Raw genomic sequence first — 21,457 nt, 5'->3', positions numbered from 1 at the left:
CTCAACCTGGTGGCACAGAATTGGCAAGCAAAGTGAACAGGGGAGTTTTTAGTAAAACCATTTGACTCCCATGTGGCATAGCTCAGTTACATACACTTCAAGCTCTAGCAATATTAAATGATTTTGCACCTTTCCTACCACTTCCAAGCCTCCAACAGAATAAATAAGTTGGGCAGGCTTCTCTTGGAAGGGCATTCCAACAAGCAAGGTGCCACCACGGAAAAAGCCCTGCTTCTAAGAGTCGGAGGAGGAAGCAATTTGAGGCGAAGACCTGTGATATGAGGATGGGCAGGTAATGGAACAGCCCCATTACCTTTTTGACACAGCAAAGTTTCTACAAGTTGATTTTATCACAGGGTGAATATTTCGCTTGTTTGCACGCAAGGGACTCCCGGCGAAAGTGAAGCTTTGTCCCGAGATGGTTAATTGCACAAGGAGTTCTTGCTGTCCTGGTGGCCGAATGATCACTGTGGTCTGGGGACATGCCTCAGCAAACAGTTTACGAAATGACCACCCAGATGCACATTTGAGTAAATAAAAAGCACATTTGGGCAGCATTCATGTGGATGCCATAAATCTTTGCGTTTCTGTCGCAGAGCATCTTAGCTCCCACACCAGCCTTGCTGTGCTCAGAATTAGCAAAATTCCATGAATACGAGCAAAGTTGGGAGATCCAATTCCTGGGTATTTTGCCAGGGACATTCAAGAAGTAAGCTCCAATTTTCAGTTCTATATCCAAGGCAAAACATGACATGGTGGGACTGCCACGTTTGTTTGTTCATGTCTGCCCTCTTGTTCCTTGGACTGAAATGGGTGGTGATGTCTTATGGAACGTGGAAAGGGACATTGTCACTGGGGGGTGTCAAATGCTGCCATTACCCCTACCCCCTTTCAGGCCGTTGTTATAATTTGTATAGGAAAGCATATATAAATAAATGCCGCCAGACTGAGAAGACCTTATTTTGGTTGGGGGGGGTGTGTGAGAGAGAGACACTGCGTTAATGCAAATCCCTAAACTAGGGTAGCTTCCATAGGGCCCTTCAGACACTGTTGGACTACAACTCCCATAATCCCTGACCATTGGGCATGCTGGCCTGGGGCCAATGGGAGCTTGAGTCCAACAAGATCTGAAGGCCCAACACATTTTGGCCAACACCGAGAGATCTGCCTCACCCTATTCTTCTTCTTTTTAAAGTTTTAGACATCCAGGGAAAAACCTGTTTTATATGCCCAAGCTTTTAATTGAATTGTCATATCTGGATGGTTTACTTATTTTGTGGCAGCTGGTTTTTGTCTACAACTTTACTTCTGCCCTTACTTATCTTAATATTTCATGCTGTTTTAATTTTTGTATTGGATTTAACAGTGGAGTGTTTTTATTATTACACTTGATGCTTTGGGAAACGCGCCTGTGTTGAAAAATGGCCCGTGTGTTTTAGCAATAAATGAAGAGAAATGGAATAAAACTTGCCTCAGGTGACAGATTTTGGGCTCCACAGCTGGTGGCGAATGGCCAGCTGTATCATCTGTTCTTATTATTGCGGTGCTTCAGCATATGGGAAGCACCATTTTGACTAATCGTTTTATTTACCTCAGAGGCCAAAATGTCTTCATCTAGCCCTGAAATTGGGGCACTTTCCTACATGGAGATAATGTAGAGGGGAAATGACATTTAAAGATGGCAAAGGTGGAATTTCCCACAATGCCTCTGGCACTGTGATAAATTAAAATGAGAGTTAAAATGGTGCTGTTTTCAGGTGCTGCTGGATGCTACCAGGTAAGTTTCTCAGGGAGGAGAGGACCCACCAAAGGCTACTTTTCCTACGGCTATCTTGAACTCAAAGCTGGCCCTGACCAGGAGCAAGAAAGAGGAAGGGGGCATTGCAAGATGAATCAAAGTGTGTTTCTGTATTTGTCTACTTTCTGTGATGCCAAAAAATCCTTTGCTTCCTGTCATCCATCATGCAGCCGCTCCAAGCATCCCAGAGAAGAGACCTGAGCCTCTGTTTGACAACTTTGAGTACTTTCAGGATAAGGAAGATGACTTACATAGGAATTACAATGACCGCGCCTACCTAAGTTCTGAGGATTTGGTCCGAGATGACAGCCGCATAGGTATGGTCTAGGTGGGGTGGGTGGGGAGGGAACACAGAAACCAACTTTCTGATTTATTTTCTTTCTTTTTTAAAAACAGCGACCAGGTTTCTAGTCCTCATGTCTGCAGGTGTGTCTGAATGCAGTGGAAGCTGGTGCTCTAGGGCTAATGGGACGCAGCCCTCCCAAGAATATTGTCAAGCAAAAAAGAAAGAAAAGAAATTGCCCCCCAAATCTCAAAGCCACATACTCGGTCCCACTTTTGTCTGAAGTCAGGAACACTCTGCAAACATTCGTATCAATCTATCGTCCTATGGAAAATCAGGCCTTTGCCGCACTCAGCCAAGAAGCCATGTGGCAGATTGGACTGCACTTCAAGGCAGCCCCGCTATGAAGGCTTCTACTCCCATCTGTAGTTCGGAGTCTCACCAGCATCCATGGTATGGCCTTGTGGGGCTGCCTTGGAGTCCAAACATGCTCAGAGCTGTTTCCTAGAGCCACGCCTAAAACTCAAAGCACCTTCTTTGTAGCTAGCCAGAAGGAGGGTGTGGTTGCTAGTTTGAGCAGCGTCTTTTTAATTACCGTATTTTTCGCTCTATAAGACGCACCAGACCACAAGACGCACCTAGCTTTTGGAGGAGGAGAACAAGAAAAAAAATATTCTGAATCTCAGAAGCCAGAACAGCAAGAGGGATCACTGCGCAGTGAAAGCAGCAATCCCTCTTGCTGTTCTGGTTTCTGGGATAGCTGCGCAGCCTGCATTCGCTCCATAAGATACACACACATTTCCCCTTACTTTTTAGGAGGTAAAAAGTGAGTCTTTTAGAGCAAAAAATACGGTATTATTAATGCTCCTTAAAAGGGAGAAATGGTGGAGAGAGTGTGCATCTTTCTATGCTATCCTTTTTAATTTTGCTTTATTTTGCAGTTTGTTTTTGTGAACTGGGGAGGAGGATCATGAGAAGAAATGGTTCCCACATTTGTTTTGTTGGAACTGTAGGGCTTTTGTGTGTGTCTGGGTTTCAGGGAAGTATGGAGATTTTGCATTCCTTTCCCCCCTCAAGGCTTTAAAAAGGTTTTAGTTTGTTTGGCTATTGTGAGAAGTTGGACTAGAATGGCCTTTGGTCTTCTACAGTGGTGGTTATATACGATGTGCTATTTAGACAAAGAATACCTGTGGAATCACCTCTTGCATGCAAAAGGAAGCTCCTCATTGGTGAGGCAGATGCACTCTGTGCATGCTTGTGCCATTTATTTCTATAGTTCCTAATCAGATCTCCTCTGCTCAAGTCCATGAGAGGAGACTTTGGCTTGCAAGGAAGAGCTGGTGGTGCTAACAGTTAAACCCTTATTCTACTCATCCCAGGTCAGCATGTTTTCCTTTTCACGATGCCAGTTGTCTTCATACTTTTGAGCATGCCAGAGATTGTGCACACACCACTTTAAAAATGATCTTCTCTGTCACTGGTTCATTGTGGGGTGTTGGGTATTCTGGTATTCTCTGAATGAAAGGAGTAGCCAGCTAGCCATGACTTACAGCACAATAGTCAGGTAGCACTTCAGAATGTATTCTTGCATAAGTTTTTTAATGGATTGCCAAGAAGCGTCTGATGAAGTGCACTGTAGCCTGAAAAAGCCTATGCCACAATGAATTTGCGAGTTCTTTAACGTGCAAGTACTGTTCATTTTTCTTGTTTGGCTAAAGTTGCACTATGGTCTACTTTACAGGGTTGTTGTGAGGTTGAGAAGTTTGCAAAATACTTTGGCAAACTTAAAATGCTGTTACAAAAAAGCAGGATGGTGCAGGGGATGGTTTAAATGCAATATGGGATCATAGATTGCACCCTGTCTGTGCACCACACCCAGGCGAGCTGGTCCTGCCCAGACAACGACACGCTGGATTTTCCAAGGACCTACATGTAAAGTCCAATGTCTGCAGGCCTTAATATCCTGATGGTGTACCAGATTCATTTTTCTTTGATTGCCCGGTTAGGCTTTTTCCATGATTCAAAAGCTGCAGGCAGGAGAGAGAGAGAGAGAGAGAGAGAGAGAATTAATTTTGCTTGTTCCTTATTTATCAGTGTTGCATGTATGACTATTCCACCTTCCCTTCAAGGAGCTCACGGTGGCATAATTCACGAGTCATGTTTTCTCCGTGTTATCCTAACAGCAACCCAGTGAGGCAGTGGTGGAGGAAGCCAGGGATAGGGTGAGCCATTCATAGGGGCGGCGCAAGCCGTCTATGGGGCAGGGCCTCCAGAATCTGCCTGCCTCCTCCCACTCAGCTGCCCTACAGCTGGGGGGGAGGCAGGCAGCGGGCAGGCTGTTTGGGCAGCACGGAGCCTGTGCGCGCCCAAGCCACTGCTTCTTTACCAGGGGAGACGCATGGTTCGGATGCGCTGCAGGCCCCGCGGTGAATGCCGCCTAGCATTTTGTCACCCCCCTCAGTGGTGACACCCGGGGCAGCCCACACCCACCGCACCCCCCTTCCTCTGCCCCTGCTGTGAGGTAGGTTAGGTCGAGAGACTGGTCACACAGTCAGCGTCATGGCTGATTTTTAACCCTATGCTCCCAAGTCAGAGTCCATTTAATAGCTCTCCACCTTACTTCACGTTCTGGAAATGATATAGAACCCCTGTGGAATTCAGTGGAGCTTACTTCTGAGTCATGTACAGCTTCTTGGGCGCAAACGTCCACACTACAAATTGTGACAACAGGGATTCCTTCTGAATCGGGATAAAGCACTTTTCATTTTTTATTTTTTTTAAAATATTTATTAAGATTTTACACAAAACATATAAAACATAAGTGTTTTTTTAAAAAAAGTTAAAAATAATTACACCAACTATTACACGTACAAAAAAGAAAAAAGAAAAAAGAACAAGAGCTAATAAGAAAGTTACCAAAAAAGAAACCTAAAAAACCGGTAGTTGAAAAAATAAAAAAGAAGAGAAAAAAGGAAGAAAAATATCTTAAAAAGAAATAATCCATTTTTCAATATCTTTAAGTTCATTTGCTTATTTCCTTGACCTCCTCACACCTCCCCTTTTCTATTCCCGTTTACAAAGTCCTTTCAGCAAATCCTTACCCTCTTTCATCTATCTTTACTCTATAATCTTAACCTATTATAACTATATATTTTCATCCAAATAACTATCTATATTTACATATTCTGGGATAAAGCACTTTTCAGTTCAGTTAGGTGCTGTTTGTAAAATTGCAATGCTCAGGTGTCCACAGAATATTTGCAAAGGAGGATGGGGAGGAAACCAGGACAACTTGACCACACTCCTGTGACATCTCATTGGCCACACACTCATGACCTCCTAGCAGCTCTAGCTTGCATGACTAAAATCTGGGAAGACGGAGGAGTGTGACTGAATCACATTTTTAGACGTTAGTGGTGGGCTTCACTGCCTTGCTTAGCAGCTTGCCCCTCCCATAACAGTGCAAGATTGAGATTTGGTTTCTGCAAATTAAAATTATGCAAACTTGCTCAGATTTTCCGGTTGATTCAGGTAGTAGAATCCAATTTTTGCTGTCACAGAATTTGGATAACCTGGACACTTTTTTTTTCAAAAAAATTGTGACACTGATTCCATGCAACCCTCCTAATATCTTGAGCTGGTATGTGCTGCACCAGGCAGACACCCAAGTAGGGATGTGGGGAGAAAATCAATCCATTTGCATTTAAAGGCAAACTTCTCTATTTCTCACTTTCCAACATGGTACCCAAACTGAAACACAGCCACCCTTCAAAACTCACATTTCTCTGAATTTTGCAGTGCAGTTTCATTGGCAAAGGTTGCATGAAAATGCATATATTTGTGAAAACAACGTAGAAGAATGCATCATTTTAAGAATAATTGCATTGTAGAAACATGTACGTTAGCCAAAACTGCATTAAATGTGTATATTGCAATAAATTCACACAAGAATTCTGATGAATTTTCAGGAGAACTTTTTTTTAGCACAAATTTGACATGGAAATACAAGAAGCAAATTTAAGATTGGAAAAATGAGAAACAGAGACAACCTAAAAGCAACAGATTTGCCCGTTCCTTTACCCCTGTTAAATGCAAACTCGGACCTTGGTAAATAAGGACTCAAGGTAGCTGCGGCAGAAGTAAAGGAAGTGAGGGATTGGAATTTGGATATTTTGCGAATCCTGAGGTGGCGCAATTTAGGCCTCCTTCAACCTTGCGTCATAAGAACACGTTGGGACCATTCCAATGATTCACTAGTCCAGCGTCCTACTGTAGCCCTCTCCTCCATGCATTTGTCCCATCCTCTTTTAAAGCCACCTAAGTCAGTGCCCAGGACGCAGGTGGCGCTGTGGGTTAAACCACAGAGCCTAGGACTTGCTGATCAGAAGGCTGGCAGTTCAAATCCCCATGACAGGGGGAGCTCCCATTGTTCAGTCCCAGCTCCTGCCAACCTAGCAGTTCGAAAGCACGTCAAAGTGCAAGTAGATAAATAGGTACCGCTCCGGCGGGAAGGTAAACAGCATTTCCGTGCGCTGCTTTGGTTCACCAGAAGCGGCTTAGTCATGCTGGCCACATGACCCGGAAGCTGTCTGCGAACAAATGCCGGCTCCCTCGGCCAATAGAGTGAGATGAGCGCCGCAACCCCAGAGTCGTCCGCAACTGGACCTAACGGTCAGGGGTGCCTTTACCTTTACCTTTAAGTCGGTGCCCACCACTTCTCTATTAAAGAGAATTTCTATGGATTTCTTCTACCATGTTAACTTCTACCCTGAAACATTCCCACCTCAGGCTTTGGAAATCTGCTAGAATGTCAAGTGAACAATACATTGTTAGCTCTGCTTGACATGTAACTCCCTATGCTGCTTTGTACTCAAAGACATTTTAACCGTTGTCTCCTGATAACAGTGTTGTGGGATTTGTTTGTGTAATTCAGCAACAAATCATCATCATCATCATCATCATCATCATCATCATCTAAGGGAGCCAGTGTGGTGTAGTGGTTAAGAGCGGTAGTCTCGTAATCTGGTGAACCGGGTTCGCGTCTCCGCTCCTCCACATGCAGCTGTTGGGTGACCTTGGGCCAGTCACACTTCTCTGAAGTCTCTCAGCCCCACTCACCTCACAGAGTGTTTGTTGTGGGGGAGGAAGGGAAAGGAGAATGTTAGCCGCTTTGAGACTCCTTAGGGTAGTGATAAAGCGGGATATCAAATCCAAACTCTTCTTCTTCCTCCTCCTGAGGGAGGGAGTTCTGCAGATTAACAATGTGTTGCAGGAAGTCTTTTCTTTGATATGTCTCGAATCTTCCAGCATTGCGCTTCATTGGCTGTCCATGAGTTCTACTATTTTGAGAGACCCAATTTTATACAGTTCTGTCATGCCTTCCGTTACTCGTTTTTCCTGCAATCCTCCAATGCAACAGCCTTTCCTCATCGGGAAGTTGCTCCTTTCCCTTGATTATTTGGGTTCCCCATTTCTGAACCTTGTCAGGTGGTTCACTCTTTGAAGCAGATAGATAGAGGGTGGTTTTTTTGGGGGGGTGGTTGGGGGGGTGGCCATTGCTGTTGTTTTTTGCAGAATGCTGAAGTTAATATAATAACAACAGAGGCTTTTTGGAGGACAGTAATAAATATGATTAATGGCATTTTCCAAATAAATATACAATTGGGACCAATGCTATCCTTATTGAATTATGTAAAATTCTTCCCCTAGCTAGACAGGACAGCGTCGCTTTTGTATATAATTAGAAATGCAATGATGTTATAATTGAGTAAACAAAGGGATTTTTTTTAAATTTAAGCAATCATACTGCAGAACAGAATTAACTTTTGGAATCGGTTTATGTTTACAGCGTTTACACGGTTCCTTGAAAATATACATGGTGCTTTTGTAAGACAGGGACATGGGGTCCAACACAGTAGAAATGAATCTAGCACTTGTGAATTTATAAAACCTACAAAGGACAGATCTGTAAAGTGAGTTTACTAGGTCTGTTTATAAATGTGGTTAGGAATAAATTTATCAGTTTTGAAAATGCAATCGCCGATGTTTAGAGTTTTAATACTTTCAGTATGAGTAAGCATGGTTTTTGTATGTGTGCATGCTTATGTCATCATTTATTGAACTTGCGTTTAAAAAAAGATACAGTGGAGGCATTAATCACATATAAATGTAGAACTGTAGACTTTGAAATATATATATCTCTAGTTCTTCAGGCTTCCTGGATCACTTGCAATGTATGCAGAATCACAGGCAGTTCCCTTTTGCTCCTCAGATTTTGTGTCCTTGCTAACCAGCGGCTCAGAGACCCAGACGCCCGTGTCCAGTGCTGTGGCAAAAGCCAGGTTCACTCTTGTGCGTTCTCACCTCCTCTTCTCAATCAACTATGAGAGGTGAGTGACACCCAGTCTGATGTTCAGGATGGGGAGAAGCATGTAGCAGAGGTGGACTTTGGTGATTTTGGGAAATGTGGTGCCCTGAGTGAGGCCAAAATTTGGCACCTCCAGTTGTTCCATCTAGCAGTTGTCCCTTGGATCACGAACACCTTGGTACTTGGACGTTTTGCCTCCCAAGCACCGCAAACCCGGAAGTGAATGTTCCGGCTTGCAAACGTTCTTTGGAACCTGAATGTCTGACGGGGCTTTCGATTGGTGCAGGAGCTTCCTGCAGCCAAGTGGAAGCTGTGCTTTGGTTTCCGAATGTTTTGGAAGTCGAAAGGACTTCCAGAACGGATCCCATTTGACTTCCAAGGTTTGACTGTATCGTTTACACTGAGTGGCAGCAGCTCTCCAGGGTTTCAGAAGAGACCATTTCCAGCTTATTTGGCTGTGATTCACCCCTTGCGCACATGCACACATGCAGTTGCTGCAGCAATAAAACTGTGAGCACATTTATGCAGGTTCTGGTATGGTTTTAAGCTGGATGGGAGACCGAGATTCCTGCATTGCAGGGGGTTCATAGAATCACAGAATTGGAAGGGACCTCAGGGGTCATCTAGTCCAACCCCCTGCAATGCAGGAATCTCAGCTAGAGCATCCATGACAGATGGCTATCCAACCTCTGCTTAAAAACCTCCAAGGAAGGAGAGTCCACCACCTCTTGTGGGAGTCTGCTCCACTGCTGAAGAGCTCTTACAGTCAGAAAGTTTTTCTGAATGTTTAGTCGGAATAGCCTTTCTTGTAACTTGAAGCCAGACTGTCTCACCAGAGTGGTGCATGCTCGAGTTATCTCCCGCTTGGACTACTGCAACGTGCTCTATGTGGGGCTACCTTTGAAGGTGACCTGGAAACTGCAATTAATCCAGAATGTGGCAGCTAACCTGGTGACTGGGATCGGCCGCCGGGACAATATAACACCAGTCCTGAGAGATCTCATTGGCTCCCAGTATGTTTCCGAGCACAATTCAAAATGTTGGTGCTGACCTTTAAAGCCCTAAACGGCCTCGGTCCAGTATACCTGAAGGAGCATCTCCACCCCCATCATTCAGCCGGGACACTGAGATCCAGCGCCGAGGGCCTTCTGGCAGTTCCCTCATTGCGAGAAGTGAGGTTACAGGGAACCAGAATCATAATTCTCAGTAGTGGTGCCTGCCCTGTGGAACACCCTCCCTTCAGGAAATAAGCAGCTATCTTATCTATAAAAGGCATCTGAAGGCAGCCCTGTTTAGGGAAGTTTTTAATATTTAATGCTGTATTGTTTTTAACACTCAATTGGGAGCCGCCCAGAGTGGCTGGGGAAACTCAGCCAGATGGGCGGGGTATAAATAATAAATTATTTATTATTATTATTATTATTATTATTATTATTATTATTATTATTTTGGCAAGATGACCCTCAGGGTCCCTTCCAACTTTATAATTCTATGCTTCTATAATGCCCAGGGTGAGAAAATAGCATGGCAAGCCTTGTGCCTAAAACGGAAAAGGGGTGCTGTAACGCCCTTTCTTGGGGTTCACACACCAGCTGCCCTGCTCCCCATCTCTCTCTCCGCCCGGACTTCTCTTGTTTCATCGGCTTCATAGCACATCTTGCTGACAGGCAGCTGGTGTTCCTCTGATATCATTATGAAACAGCTGAACAGCCATGGGTGAATCCCAGCTTGGAATTTCTCTGTATCCGTCCCAGGCAGAAAGTCTCCTCCCCGTCACGGTGGTTATTATTTTTTATTAAAAACAAACTTTTTGGGGAAAGGCTCCAGTAAACAAGTTCAGCGTCCACATGTTGCCGAGGCACCAGCTGCCTCTCCTCGCTTGCTCAAGGCTGGGGTCAGCGGGGGTCTTTCTGCCTTCTGCCTGGGGCTTGGCTCCGGGGAGCAGCAATCAATCAGTCTCTCCCGATTGTTAAATCCTCCTTCTGCCTGCTCCGGGAGAGAGCTGCGGCCAGCCTCTCTGCTGTGGTGGTCCCTCCTCTTTTTCCAGGCCGTTGCATAGCCAAGCGGTGACTAATTTCAAAATGCATCCACAAATCCCCCCAAAACAGCCTCAAAGGCTGTCGTTATTCCTTTTTAAGCAGGGCCAAGGAGAGTTGCATTTCTCAAGCTGCGTAAGGGAGAGAGGCTAGCCTCTGGAGGGGCACCATCTATCCTCCTGCAGGGGGTTCATTGGGAAAAAACCTGGGGGTCTGCAACTGTGGTTCCTTGCTTGCTGATGGCAAGCATAAATCTCCTTTTGGACGTTGTATCTCAGTGACTACTCTATAGCTCGGTGGCAGAGGATGTGCTTTCAATGCAGAAAACCCACAGGCTAAGTCCCTGCAATCTCGGGGTGGCGTGGGGTGAACCACACAATTCAGATAGCAGCACTGAGAAGGACCTTCCTCTGCCTGAGACCCTGAGTAGCCTAGGGTGGCCGTGCAGGCTAGAGATGATGGGAGCTGGAAGGAATCCCCCAGGTCATCTAGTCCAACCCCTTGCAATGCAGGAATCACAGCTAAAGAATCCCCTACAGATGGCCATCTGAACTCCAAGGAAAGAGAGCCCACCACCACCTGAGACCCAGTAAAGCTGTCCCTGGGCCTTTCTGCATCCTTGGAAAAGTACAAAACGAAGAGATAACCAAATACGCAGTATGGCAATGCAGACTTTGAACGCTTTTAGGCAGGGTGATGTTGCCACACTACCAAATGATAGCAGTAGCAGTCTGGGGACACTTTTAGCATGCAAAATCCATTGGCATTTTGAAGGCTGTTTAAAGAGCTGGCGGGGCGATCTGGAGCTAAGTCAGGTTGGTGGCACCGGCCTAACCTATTCCTTCTGTTCAGTGTTTTCTGTTCTGGTTGCAACCTCAAACCCACAGCCTCTGCCTCTTCTTCTGCAGGCTGGGCCAGCCGAGCCGAGTCCGTTTCACAGACACTGGTGGGACTGTCCTCTTTGAGCATCCTGTGCAAAAGGGCCCCTCCCCCCAGGATAACATGGTGAGTGACCCATGAGGTCATCGTCCTAATTATTCTACTCCCCTGTGGGCTTTGAAGCACCGTGTTGCTGAAACAGCAAGGCATGTTGCTGTACAGCAGCCTTTCTCAACCTGTGGGTCCCCAGATGTTGTTGAACTACAACTCCCATCACCCCTAGCTAGCAAGGCCAGAGCTCAGGGATGATGGGAGTTGTAGTCCAACAACATCTGGGGACCCACAGGTTGAGAAAGGCTGCTGTTGAGTGAAGTGAGGGGCAGGTGGGGCTCGTCCACCTGGGAAGGCAGCCCATCTAGGAAAAGGAAAACTCATCCTAAACATCTGCTGCCTTGCGGGATATCTTCGGGAGAAGAAAAGGCTCAAGAGTAAGCCCTACACAAATGCAGAGTGGAGTCTCTGATGGTTGGATGGTGCCTTGTATACCTCCTTCTGGCAATTCCTGCAGCCATGTTGGTGCCAATAGCATTGCTCTGCTTCCGTTTGGACCACATCAGTGAGGCCAAGAGGGGGGTCTTCTCATCTGGGTAGCCCAGGACCTCCATAGACACTATGCCCTGGGGAGGTCACTTCAGTGCTGCTAACACAGCAGTTGACTTCACCCCCGGAGGTGAACTCCATTCTCTCTCAAGACAGCTGCCAACAATTGGCCATGCTGGATATGCGTCCGGTCCTCTGGATTTGTGCTCTTTCCAATAGCCTGATAAATTGGCCTGTTTCTTTCTGCCCCTCTCTCTGGACACTGTCTCCACAGATCTGCGGCGTCTGGCGAAACCTGCAAAAGTCTTTGACGCGGCTGTTGAAGGTTGATCAGCTGCACATTTCCCTGGTCACCAAGTCACACCCTGAGGGCGAGATACGAGGCAAAATCATCAAGCACCGGGCTCTCCTTGCAGGTAACCTGTGATCTGAGAGTTTTACCTTTGAGTACAGATTGCTGTTTTCTATTCTTTTTAGCGTCACAAAGCAAACAAACGATAAATTAGTAAGAGAAAGAAATGGTGATATACCAAGATATAATATAACTTCCCCAGCTGGTGTGGATGTTGTGTGTTGAGGATCTAAGTCTGAAGCAGAGGAAATAAAATCCCACCAGATGACGTAAAAGTGTTCTGGATCCTCCATCCGCCTGCAAACATGCAGTTTATGTGTAATATTTTCCGTTGAGTGCAGATTTCTGTCATTGTCAGCCCTGCAAATACACTCAGAGCTCTCACTCAAAAGTTACTGCTCATGATGCAATTTAAAATGCTTGTTGTCTCCCTGATCTAGGATATTTGAAGATCCTTGCCTGTCTGCTTGGTCAGCCTAAACAGTGGTTGTCCTGGACTGTCTGTGGGTGCATGTCTTTTCTTTCGGAGTTTCTCACTGGCTTTACCCTCAGGCCCATCACTAGAAGTTTTGCAATGAGGCAACCTAAGTGAGCAGATAATCATGGCAGAACGTACGTACAGCTGCCTGAGTACAGTGGTACCTCGGGTTAAGTACTTAATTCGTTCCGGAGGTCCGTTCTTAACCTGAAACTGTTCTTAACATGAAGCACCCTTTTAGCTAATGGGACCTCCTGCTGCTGCCGCGCCACCGGAGCACAATTTCTGTTCTCATCCTGAAGCAAAGTTCTTAACCTGAAGCAATATTTCTGGGTTAGCGGAGTCTGTAACCTGAAGCGTATGTAACCTGAAGCGTATGTAACCCGAGGTACCACTGTAACTACTGACGTGGCAGTCTGGAGCGAATTGGGATTGAATTCCTCCTCAATGTGTGAAGCCCAGCCACCTACTCTCAGCCTAACCCAGGGTTGTTGTAGGCATAGATGGGGTCATCCCAGGCTCCTTGGAGCAAGGATGTAACAGAAATGTGAGGAGCAATGATAATATCTTTAGCAATATTTAACTGCATTGCTTCTTGGAAAAATAAGTTAGATGCAAATGCAATAAATGAGCAAAGAATAAAATCACTGGGTTATTCAAACTGGAAATGCTGGAGCCACACTCTACATCCAGCTGGTTCTTATCGGCTGCCTTTGTTCAGAGGTCTCCTTGAGAGACCTAAGGCTCAGACCTTATTTAGCCTCACCACCAGAGGCCAGGGTGTCCCCTCTCTGGCCTCACCTAAGGATCCTGACTTCTCACCTCCAGACTGGGCCTGATCTGGGGCTCAGTGTAATGCTGGAACCTCCAGGTCAACCTCTGATGGGGAACCCTGCTGGCTGAGACACAACACCACCCAGATGAGCCACTACGTCCCGCTGGGGACCTTCATGGCTCCAGCTGAGCCCTTGCCAGAGCTTCAGTGTGTCTTGCACCTCTGGTCTTTCTTAGTCCTGTTCTCCTGGCTTGCTCTCCAGTGGCAGAGGATTGAACCTTCCCACGGTTCCGTCTCCTCCTCCCCCAGGTCCTTCCCAAGCAATCTGAGACTTCATCGCCTTGTTTGCCTTTGCTCTGTCCTCTTCATACCTCTTCTGGCTCTGGGAGACCAGGGAAGAGGGGAGCTGGTCACAGCAGGAGGGAAAGACCCCTTGGCTTCTTCAGCAACCTGCCTCAGCTCTGCCTCTTGACACCCCCTCTCCACCTCTCCAGCCTCTGCTTCTGCTTCTGAACTGCTCTCTGCCACAGAGTCTCCCTGCTCACTAAACCCTGTTACCTCTTCAGCTTCCAACACCTCTTCCTCCCAGGCTTCTCCCTCTGACCACTCATTGTCATCCCACCGCCGCTCCCCAGGCTCTGCAACCTTCTTTCCTTTGGGGGTTCCCCAGCTGGTGTCTCCCACCACTCCTCCCACCAATCCATGACAAGCACTGTGCTCTTGCATTCCTCTCCATTTCAGAAACATTCAGTGCTATCCTGACATCCGTCGACGCAACCCACCTTGGCATGGGGGGCATTGCTATGCTGACCCTGAGTGACGCGGAGAACAACCTGCATTTTGTCCTTGTCACCAAAGGGCTTCTGGAGCCGGTGGAGAAAAGTGAGCAAGGGGCAGAAGTTCAGGGGGTTGTGGGGCAGGTGCAGCCAGGTGCCTGGGCTTGGCCCAGCCAGGGGAGATGAACAGACAAGACAGGTCTGATGGGTAAAAGCTGGGCTTGTCTCAGAGAGAAATGAGTTCAACTCCCACAACAGCCAGGGACTAAATTATATCTCCTTCTGGGTGTTACAAACTGTTGACCACAGTTCCTTGTCTCTGAAACTATAGCAATTCGTGTTTGTCGAACCTTAATGAAGATTAGGGCTGGTTCTGTGTTTGAGGGTGCCTGGACAAAGTGCCCTCAGTAGGGGGCCCTAGTGTGCTGCCTTCCCCACCCAGTTGGCCCTCCAGAGGACTTACAGTGGCCCTCTGTGGGCCCCAACAGCAGGCCAGGACCTCTCACCATCTGGGGAGGTCAATCAATCAATCAATTTATTGCACATAGCCAAAGGCCTTTACAATGTACAGCAGAGGGCAAGGCAAGGCTTTCCTCTGAAATCGCATGACATACCCTATAAAAAGTTTACAGCATAACAATTTAAAATTAGAGAGCATTGCTATATCCAGAATGGAGTTTCTTAGCTGCCAGAGCAAATTTGGCTATCAGGTGTGTAATCTGTTGATCTTTACTAGCTAGGAGCTCGACTGTCACCTCCTGGGGGGTTCGGTCTGAGAGGCAAGTCAAGAGCAGGTGACAAAAAAATTCTCTGGGCAGTGAATATAAGGGCAAAGCAGCAGGTAATGCATGACACCCTCAACCTGATTGCATCCATAAATGCACATGTGCTCCCTCTGGGAAGGTGTGAAGGGGGACCCAACAGTGCAGACAGAAGCACTGGGGTCAGACCTTCCTCCCACCTCCAGTGCATAGTTGTGCCATTGCATCCCTGGGAGAAGAAACGCTGTGATGGGGCAAGTCTAGCTTCATGTACCTGGCACTCCACTCTGCACCAGGTAAATAAAATGGAGGCCCTAGTGAAGCCCACTTTGGCCAAGGAGCGTCCTGAGTGTCCACTGCTGGCTGGACAACCTGTCCTTTAACCCCAGTCATGCCTCTTGAACCCTGATAATGCCTCTTGATTGCCTGGATGGAAGATAGAGAGGGAGGTACAAATGTCTGTAGAAACAAGCCTGTTTTGGCAAAGGTACCATTTATATCCTTTGCCTCGCTCACCTTTGCCTCTCCCCACTAAGGGCATGTGGCCCCTGGAAAGCTGACCATAGGAGAATTTGGCCCTTGGTTTGAAAAAAGGTTCCCCATCCTCGCTGACCTAGTGGGGCAAGGAAACAGGAGTGGGAGTGATGTTGGTCCACAGCGCTGCAAAGAGCGGCATTGACGTGTTTCACCTCTTCCTTCTTCTTTCCCAGAATCCTCCTGGCTCCCCCTGAGGGTGCAGATCCTTCACCAGGACAGGGTCCTGAGGGAGGTGCTGGCCAATGTCTCCTGGCAGGTAAAAGCCTCCGTATCTGAACGCTGAGCCAAACTGCTTGCCGCTTCCTCCTTTGCAGACGTTACTTGACAGTGTTACTCCTCCTCCTCCCCTTCCCCCTTCCTCTCATTTTGCCACATCAGGACCCCGACTTTGCAGAGGTGCTGTCCGGACTGGCGGCTCGAGAAATGCTGTGGTTGGCGCAAGGGCAGCTGGAGATCACCGCAGAGGTGGAGGGCAGGTTTCACCGTAAAATTGCTGGCCGGATCACTACCAGAAAAAGCTGTGACAGTGAGTTTGGAGGAGGAGGAGGAGGGGCAGAAAACATCACCTGTTGGACTTCTGCCTTCTGCACAGCTGCCCATGCAGCTGAATACAGTGCAGACTCCGGTTGCTGTTGATGGCTTCCACATGTAGATTTGACTCACACCCGTCCTGCCAGCTCTGTAGCCTTACTGCACCCTCTCCTTCTTGCCAGTGTGGTGTAGTGGTTAAGAGCAGTGGACTCGTAATCTGGTGAACGGGGTTCGCTTCCCCGCTCTTCCACATGCAGCTGCTGGGTGACCTTGGGCCAGTCACACTTCTCTGAAGTCTCTCAGCCCCACTCACCTCACAGAATGTTTGTTGTGGGGGAGGAAGGGAAAGGAGAATGTTAGCCGCTTTGAGACTCCTTTGGGTAGTGATAAAGCGGGATATCAAATCCAAATTCCTCCTCTTCTTCTTCTTGCCCCCAGCCATCCAGAGTGTGCTCTGTGGAGGAGACGCCTTGATGCCCACCCAGACGGGGGCTGTGGGCTCTGCCAAGCTCACGCTGCACGAGAACGGGACTTTGGAGTATCAGGTAGGAAGAAACGTCTGGTGGTATTGCAAAGGCTGGAGCAAACAACATTATACATGTCTGTCTCTGTGTGCGCACGCACTGACGCATGCCTGATGCCAGAGCCTGGCAAAACAAGGCACCTGCAGACCCCAGATGAGTTGAGGGGCCATCTCTATGACAGCCATGCTGCCATCTTGGTTCTTCCTTGATGCAGAAACTGACTTCGCCAGAAGTAGCCTCTGAACTGACATAACCCCATATAGCGTATGTCCCAGAATAAAAAAACACCAGGTCGTTCCCACTTTCCTCTGCCCTACCAGTGATTTCAAGCTCCCCCAAACAATTCACATCAGGTTGGCCAGGAAATAAACCAAGCATCTTTACTCACCCCCTGTTCCAAAAAGTGAAACATCTTCATTTATTTTCTAGCCAGTGTGGTGTCGTGGTTAAGAGTGGTAGACTCGTAATCTGGTGAACCGGGTTTGCGTCTCCGCTCCTCCACATGCAGCTGCTGGGTGACCTTGGGATAGTCACACTTCTTTGACGTCTCTCAGCCCCACTTACCTCACAGAGTGTTTGTTGTGGGGGAGGAAGGGAAAGGAGAATGTTAGCCGCTTTGAGACTCCTTCGGGTAGTGATAAAGCGGGATATCAAATCCAAACTCCTCCTCCTCTTCTTCTAGCGAATCCAAATTTTGTAGGAATGCATTTAGTCACCAGGAGATGATATTACTAAATAATATGTTAAGTGAAGGCCACACCTAAGAAAATTGTGTAAGGAAGGACACATAGTTTGAATAATTGAGTTTTGCAGGTCTGGTTGGAGAGTCTTGTCTCTTTTCCACAAATCTGTGAGCCCCCAAACTCTCCCTCTCCCTGCTTCGTCCCACCCCAACAATGTGCTCCTTTTCAGAAAATCACATTTCCTAGAAACTTTTTGTTTGTGTTGGGGAGGGAGAATTCCTCTCCTTCCCCTCTCCCTTCTTGCCCAGCCTTGCCAGGCTAGTAATCCATCTTGGATTAAAATCGGAGCGCCAAAACAGTTTGGGTGTCCTCCTGCTCATCTCGCCTTTGATGCAAACGTTATAAATCCCCAAGCTAATAAGAGGGGTGGGAGGGAGAAGGGTTGGGGGGTGAGCTTCAGGAGTAAGTGGGTGGGGGAAGGAAAAGGAGGGAGGGAGTGGAGTTTGAGCTGTCTTGGCTGGGAAAGAAGGCGCAGGAGGGGGAATTCTTTTACAGTTTGGAATAGAATCCAAGCCGCAAGATGGTGTTAATGCTTGCCGTTTATTTGAAGCCAGCATACAAGCCCCTTGAGACTCATTCTTCGAAGCCTTGAAAGAGAAGGGTCTGTTGCGTCACAGCTCCCCATGTTTCTCCACCTTCCAGGCACTGATGGGGTCTTCTTAGGCTATGGCTTATTTCTTTATTTATTAAATTTCTGCCCTGCTGACCCTCCCAAAAAGCGGAAAACCACTGCAATTATTTTTTTTAAAAAAAACCATTAGGAACATCTGAAAACAATTAAAAAGGGTGTGGCATGCCACATTGCTGTGGCAGGAGAGGATGACAAGTGTGGCGGGGAAGATTCAAGGACAATCAGATAAACATTGAAACATTTCGCACCTCTCGCTGAGTTAGTGTACATACTTAAGGTACATATGTAAGAGGCTTGTTTATAGTTATATTTTGGGAATGATTCATGTTCTTCTGTAGCTGCGTTGTTTTATACTTTCTGGACGGCCCTAGATCATATTCTAAAGCAGTTGTGCTCTGTGTTATAAATCAAGCACTGCTAGGACTTCTTTCTTTTTGTTTTCCAATGTATTTCTTATCAATAAAAAAATCAGTGTGGTGCAAACAAATTATTATTCTGAAAGCGTGGCCCAGGGGGGAAAGTTTGCGAATCTCTGATTTAAACAGTCACATACCCCGCAGCTAATGATTTCAAGGTTGCCATGAATGGTGTATTTCAGCCAACCAATACCTGGGTGAGCAGGAATGTTTGTAGATGCCTCGTGAATGTTAATAATGAGGGCGGCAGGGAGCCACCACCGAGAAGGACCTGCCAGCACCAACCGGGCAGCAGCAGGGACAGCACTACCAACACGGCCTCTGCCGCCATTCGTAAATGGTTAATATTGGGGGTGGCGCTCTTTGAGGTATTTGGGCCCCAAGACATTCAGGGCTTTGTACACTAGTACTAACACCTTGATTTGAACTTGGCAACTTGCTGATGGCTAGTGTAGCACTTTCTGGACCGGTCTAGCAAGTTGCAGTCCACACCACTTGCAGCCTCCAGACCATCTTACGTTTTCCTGCATTGTATGGAATTGGACTCTTCAATTCTATGGTTCTAAGTCTCCTGTGAAGATCTAGTCGCTTCTTCTGGGCTGTGCTCTCATCCCACAGGTCCAGGTGGCCGGAACAAGAAGCGAAGTGATCGGCGTCACGCTGGAGACCAAACCTCGCAGAAGGAATAAGCGCAACATCGTGTACGACATGACACCCAGCTACGAGGACGGAATGGTGAGTGTTTGTGTGGATCAGAGAGAGATGCAGAAGGTTCTGGAGCAGTGGTTCTCAAACTGGGTGGTGCCACCACCTAGCAGGCAGTGGGATTCCCTGGGGGCAGAGGGTGCTGGCCATGAAAATCTAGCATCCCTGGATTAAGTTCACCCATTGGGTTGAATTAATCCAACTCAATAGCTGGGACTGCTGAATCGGCAGAGCAGGAGACTCTTGATCTCAGAGTCGCGGGTTTGAGCTCCACGTTGGACAGAAGATTCCTGCATTGCAGGGGGTTGGACTGGATGACCCTTGGGGTCCCTCCAACTCTACAATACAATACTATGATTCTATCTGGATTTTGAACAAATTTGCAATTAATTGTTCCTGCTTTGAATTTTCTTGAGTTATTATCTTCCTTAGTGGGTCGTGCAATTCTGAATAATGCTTTTTTTAGGGCAGGGGGCACTGGGGAAGGGTTTGTGGAACCAAGAGAACAGTGGTCCAAAAATGCTTAGGAGCCACTGCTCTAGAGAAATTGGTGGTTGAACCACTTTCCACTACAGTCGAGCCTTGGAAGTCGAACGGCTTAGTTCCCAAACATTTTGGCACCTGAACATTGCAACCCCAGAAGTGACTTTTCCGGTTTGTAAACTATTTTTGGAAGCCGAACTTCCGACGGGGCTTCCGTGGCTTCCGATTGGCTGTAGGAGCTTACTGAAGCCAATCAGAAGCCGCGCTTTGGTTTCCGAACATTTTGGAAGTCAAACGGATTTCCGGAATGGATTCTGTTCAACTTCCAAGGTACGACTGTATGTGTTAGCTTTTGTGTGTTTTTATTTCCTCTTGAACCATGCACCTTTGTTCAGGCCAGCGGGACCTGGGAGCAAGCAAATGGGCGTGATGCCCACATGTTGCTGCAGAACGAGCTCTTCCTGAATGTGGCCACCAGGGATTTTGAAGAAGGGGAGCTGCGTGGCCAGATCAGCAGCCTCCTGTATGGTGGACTGCCAGCACGGCACGAAGGTACCATTGTGTGGAGAGAATGTGTGTGTGAGGAGCTGAGCCGCCCACTAGGCCTGCTGACTAGTTGGGCTAGAACAACAGAGTCTTTGCCTAGTCCTTTTAGTTCTTGGATTGGGCAGAAGCCTGTGACCAAACCAAGAGAAGGCAAGGATGGTGGTAGGTGCCAGAGACTGGAGTTCAACATCTGGAGGAACACAGGGTCTGGAAACCAAGCCTTATAAGGAACGGTTGAGGCAGTTGGGTGTGTTTAGACTGGAGAAGAGGACATCTTCAACTATCTGAAGGGCTGTCACTTGGAAGGTGGAGCAAGCGTGCTTTCTCTTGCTCCAAACCAATGGCTCCTACTATACATTAGGAAGACCACCTGAATGAAGCTTGCAGACCACTGGTGGTCCACGGACCACGGTTTGGGAACCCCTCCATAGACAGAGGCAGGCAAGTGCTGCCCACTGTTGGCTTAAATGTTCTGCATGAATTCAAAGCCCAGCCAAGTTTGGGATCCAAACATGCTGAATTTTCAGGTTTGGAAAATGCAGTTTAGAGGGGAAGAAGTGTTTGATCTGCAGCCAGACAAATAGGCTGTTAAGTGTGAGCTACAGCTCTCGTGTCCCCAAGCCCTCCAACACCCCCATGCCTTGCTCCCCACCTTAGAGTTGCCAGGTGACAATGTGGCAGTGACAGTAGGCGCCACAGCTGGCAGAGTCCCCCTTCCATGCAACTGTAAAAAGGTAAAGCTGCCCTGTCAGAATCAAGACTTTGCTCCCTGACTATCAGTCCCCAGCCTTTGCCTGCCCACTTCCGCCCACCTCACAACAACTCACAGTCCCTCCTGGGGTTAGGACCAGGCTCACTTTGCTATTGGCTTCTCCCTTTCCATCCCCGCCCCCCAGAACATGCCTTCACCACTTTCCCCCTCAAATTCCTCCTTTTCACCAGAATGCCTATTCAGCCCTGTCTCGTCAACCATCCCTCTTAACACGGCTGTCTCTCGCTTTGGGTTCTGTGTGAGGTTTGAATCCCAGCCAAACTGCTGATTCCTCTTTTCCTCGCACAAATTGGACTGCAGACTTTCTGACTACTCTGCACCTCTCTGGCCCTCCATTGGAATGTTGAGCTTTGTTAGCATTCCGCAGCATCACCCTGACTCAGCCGATTGATTTTAGTCTCTTTGCAGACATTATCTTGCCAAATTCAGATTTTGAAAAAAATTCCTCTAAAGCCCAAGATGAC

General features: G+C 47.4%; 1 protein-coding gene across 1 annotated transcript in view; it reads left to right on the top strand.

Moving 5' to 3' along the window:
- CHRD (chordin) overlaps positions 1-21,457 on the top strand; it is a 48,359-nt gene that overhangs the window by 13,023 nt on the left and 13,879 nt on the right. Inside the window, exons 4-13 of the mRNA XM_082224024.1 lie at positions 1,969-2,115; positions 8,353-8,470; positions 11,393-11,489; positions 12,238-12,379; positions 14,310-14,450; positions 15,816-15,898; positions 16,021-16,168; positions 16,612-16,718; positions 19,106-19,222; positions 20,071-20,227. Coding sequence (XP_082080150.1) covers positions 1,969-2,115; positions 8,353-8,470; positions 11,393-11,489; positions 12,238-12,379; positions 14,310-14,450; positions 15,816-15,898; positions 16,021-16,168; positions 16,612-16,718; positions 19,106-19,222; positions 20,071-20,227 — 1,257 coding nt within the window. The remainder of the gene's footprint in view (positions 1-1,968; positions 2,116-8,352; positions 8,471-11,392; positions 11,490-12,237; positions 12,380-14,309; positions 14,451-15,815; positions 15,899-16,020; positions 16,169-16,611; positions 16,719-19,105; positions 19,223-20,070; positions 20,228-21,457) is intronic.

This window comes from Podarcis vaucheri, assembly GCF_965113315.1.
Source record: "Podarcis vaucheri genome assembly, chromosome: 5".
Taxonomy (NCBI): domain Eukaryota; kingdom Metazoa; phylum Chordata; class Lepidosauria; order Squamata; family Lacertidae; genus Podarcis; species Podarcis vaucheri.
This window is presented reverse-complemented; position numbering and strand designations above follow the sequence as displayed.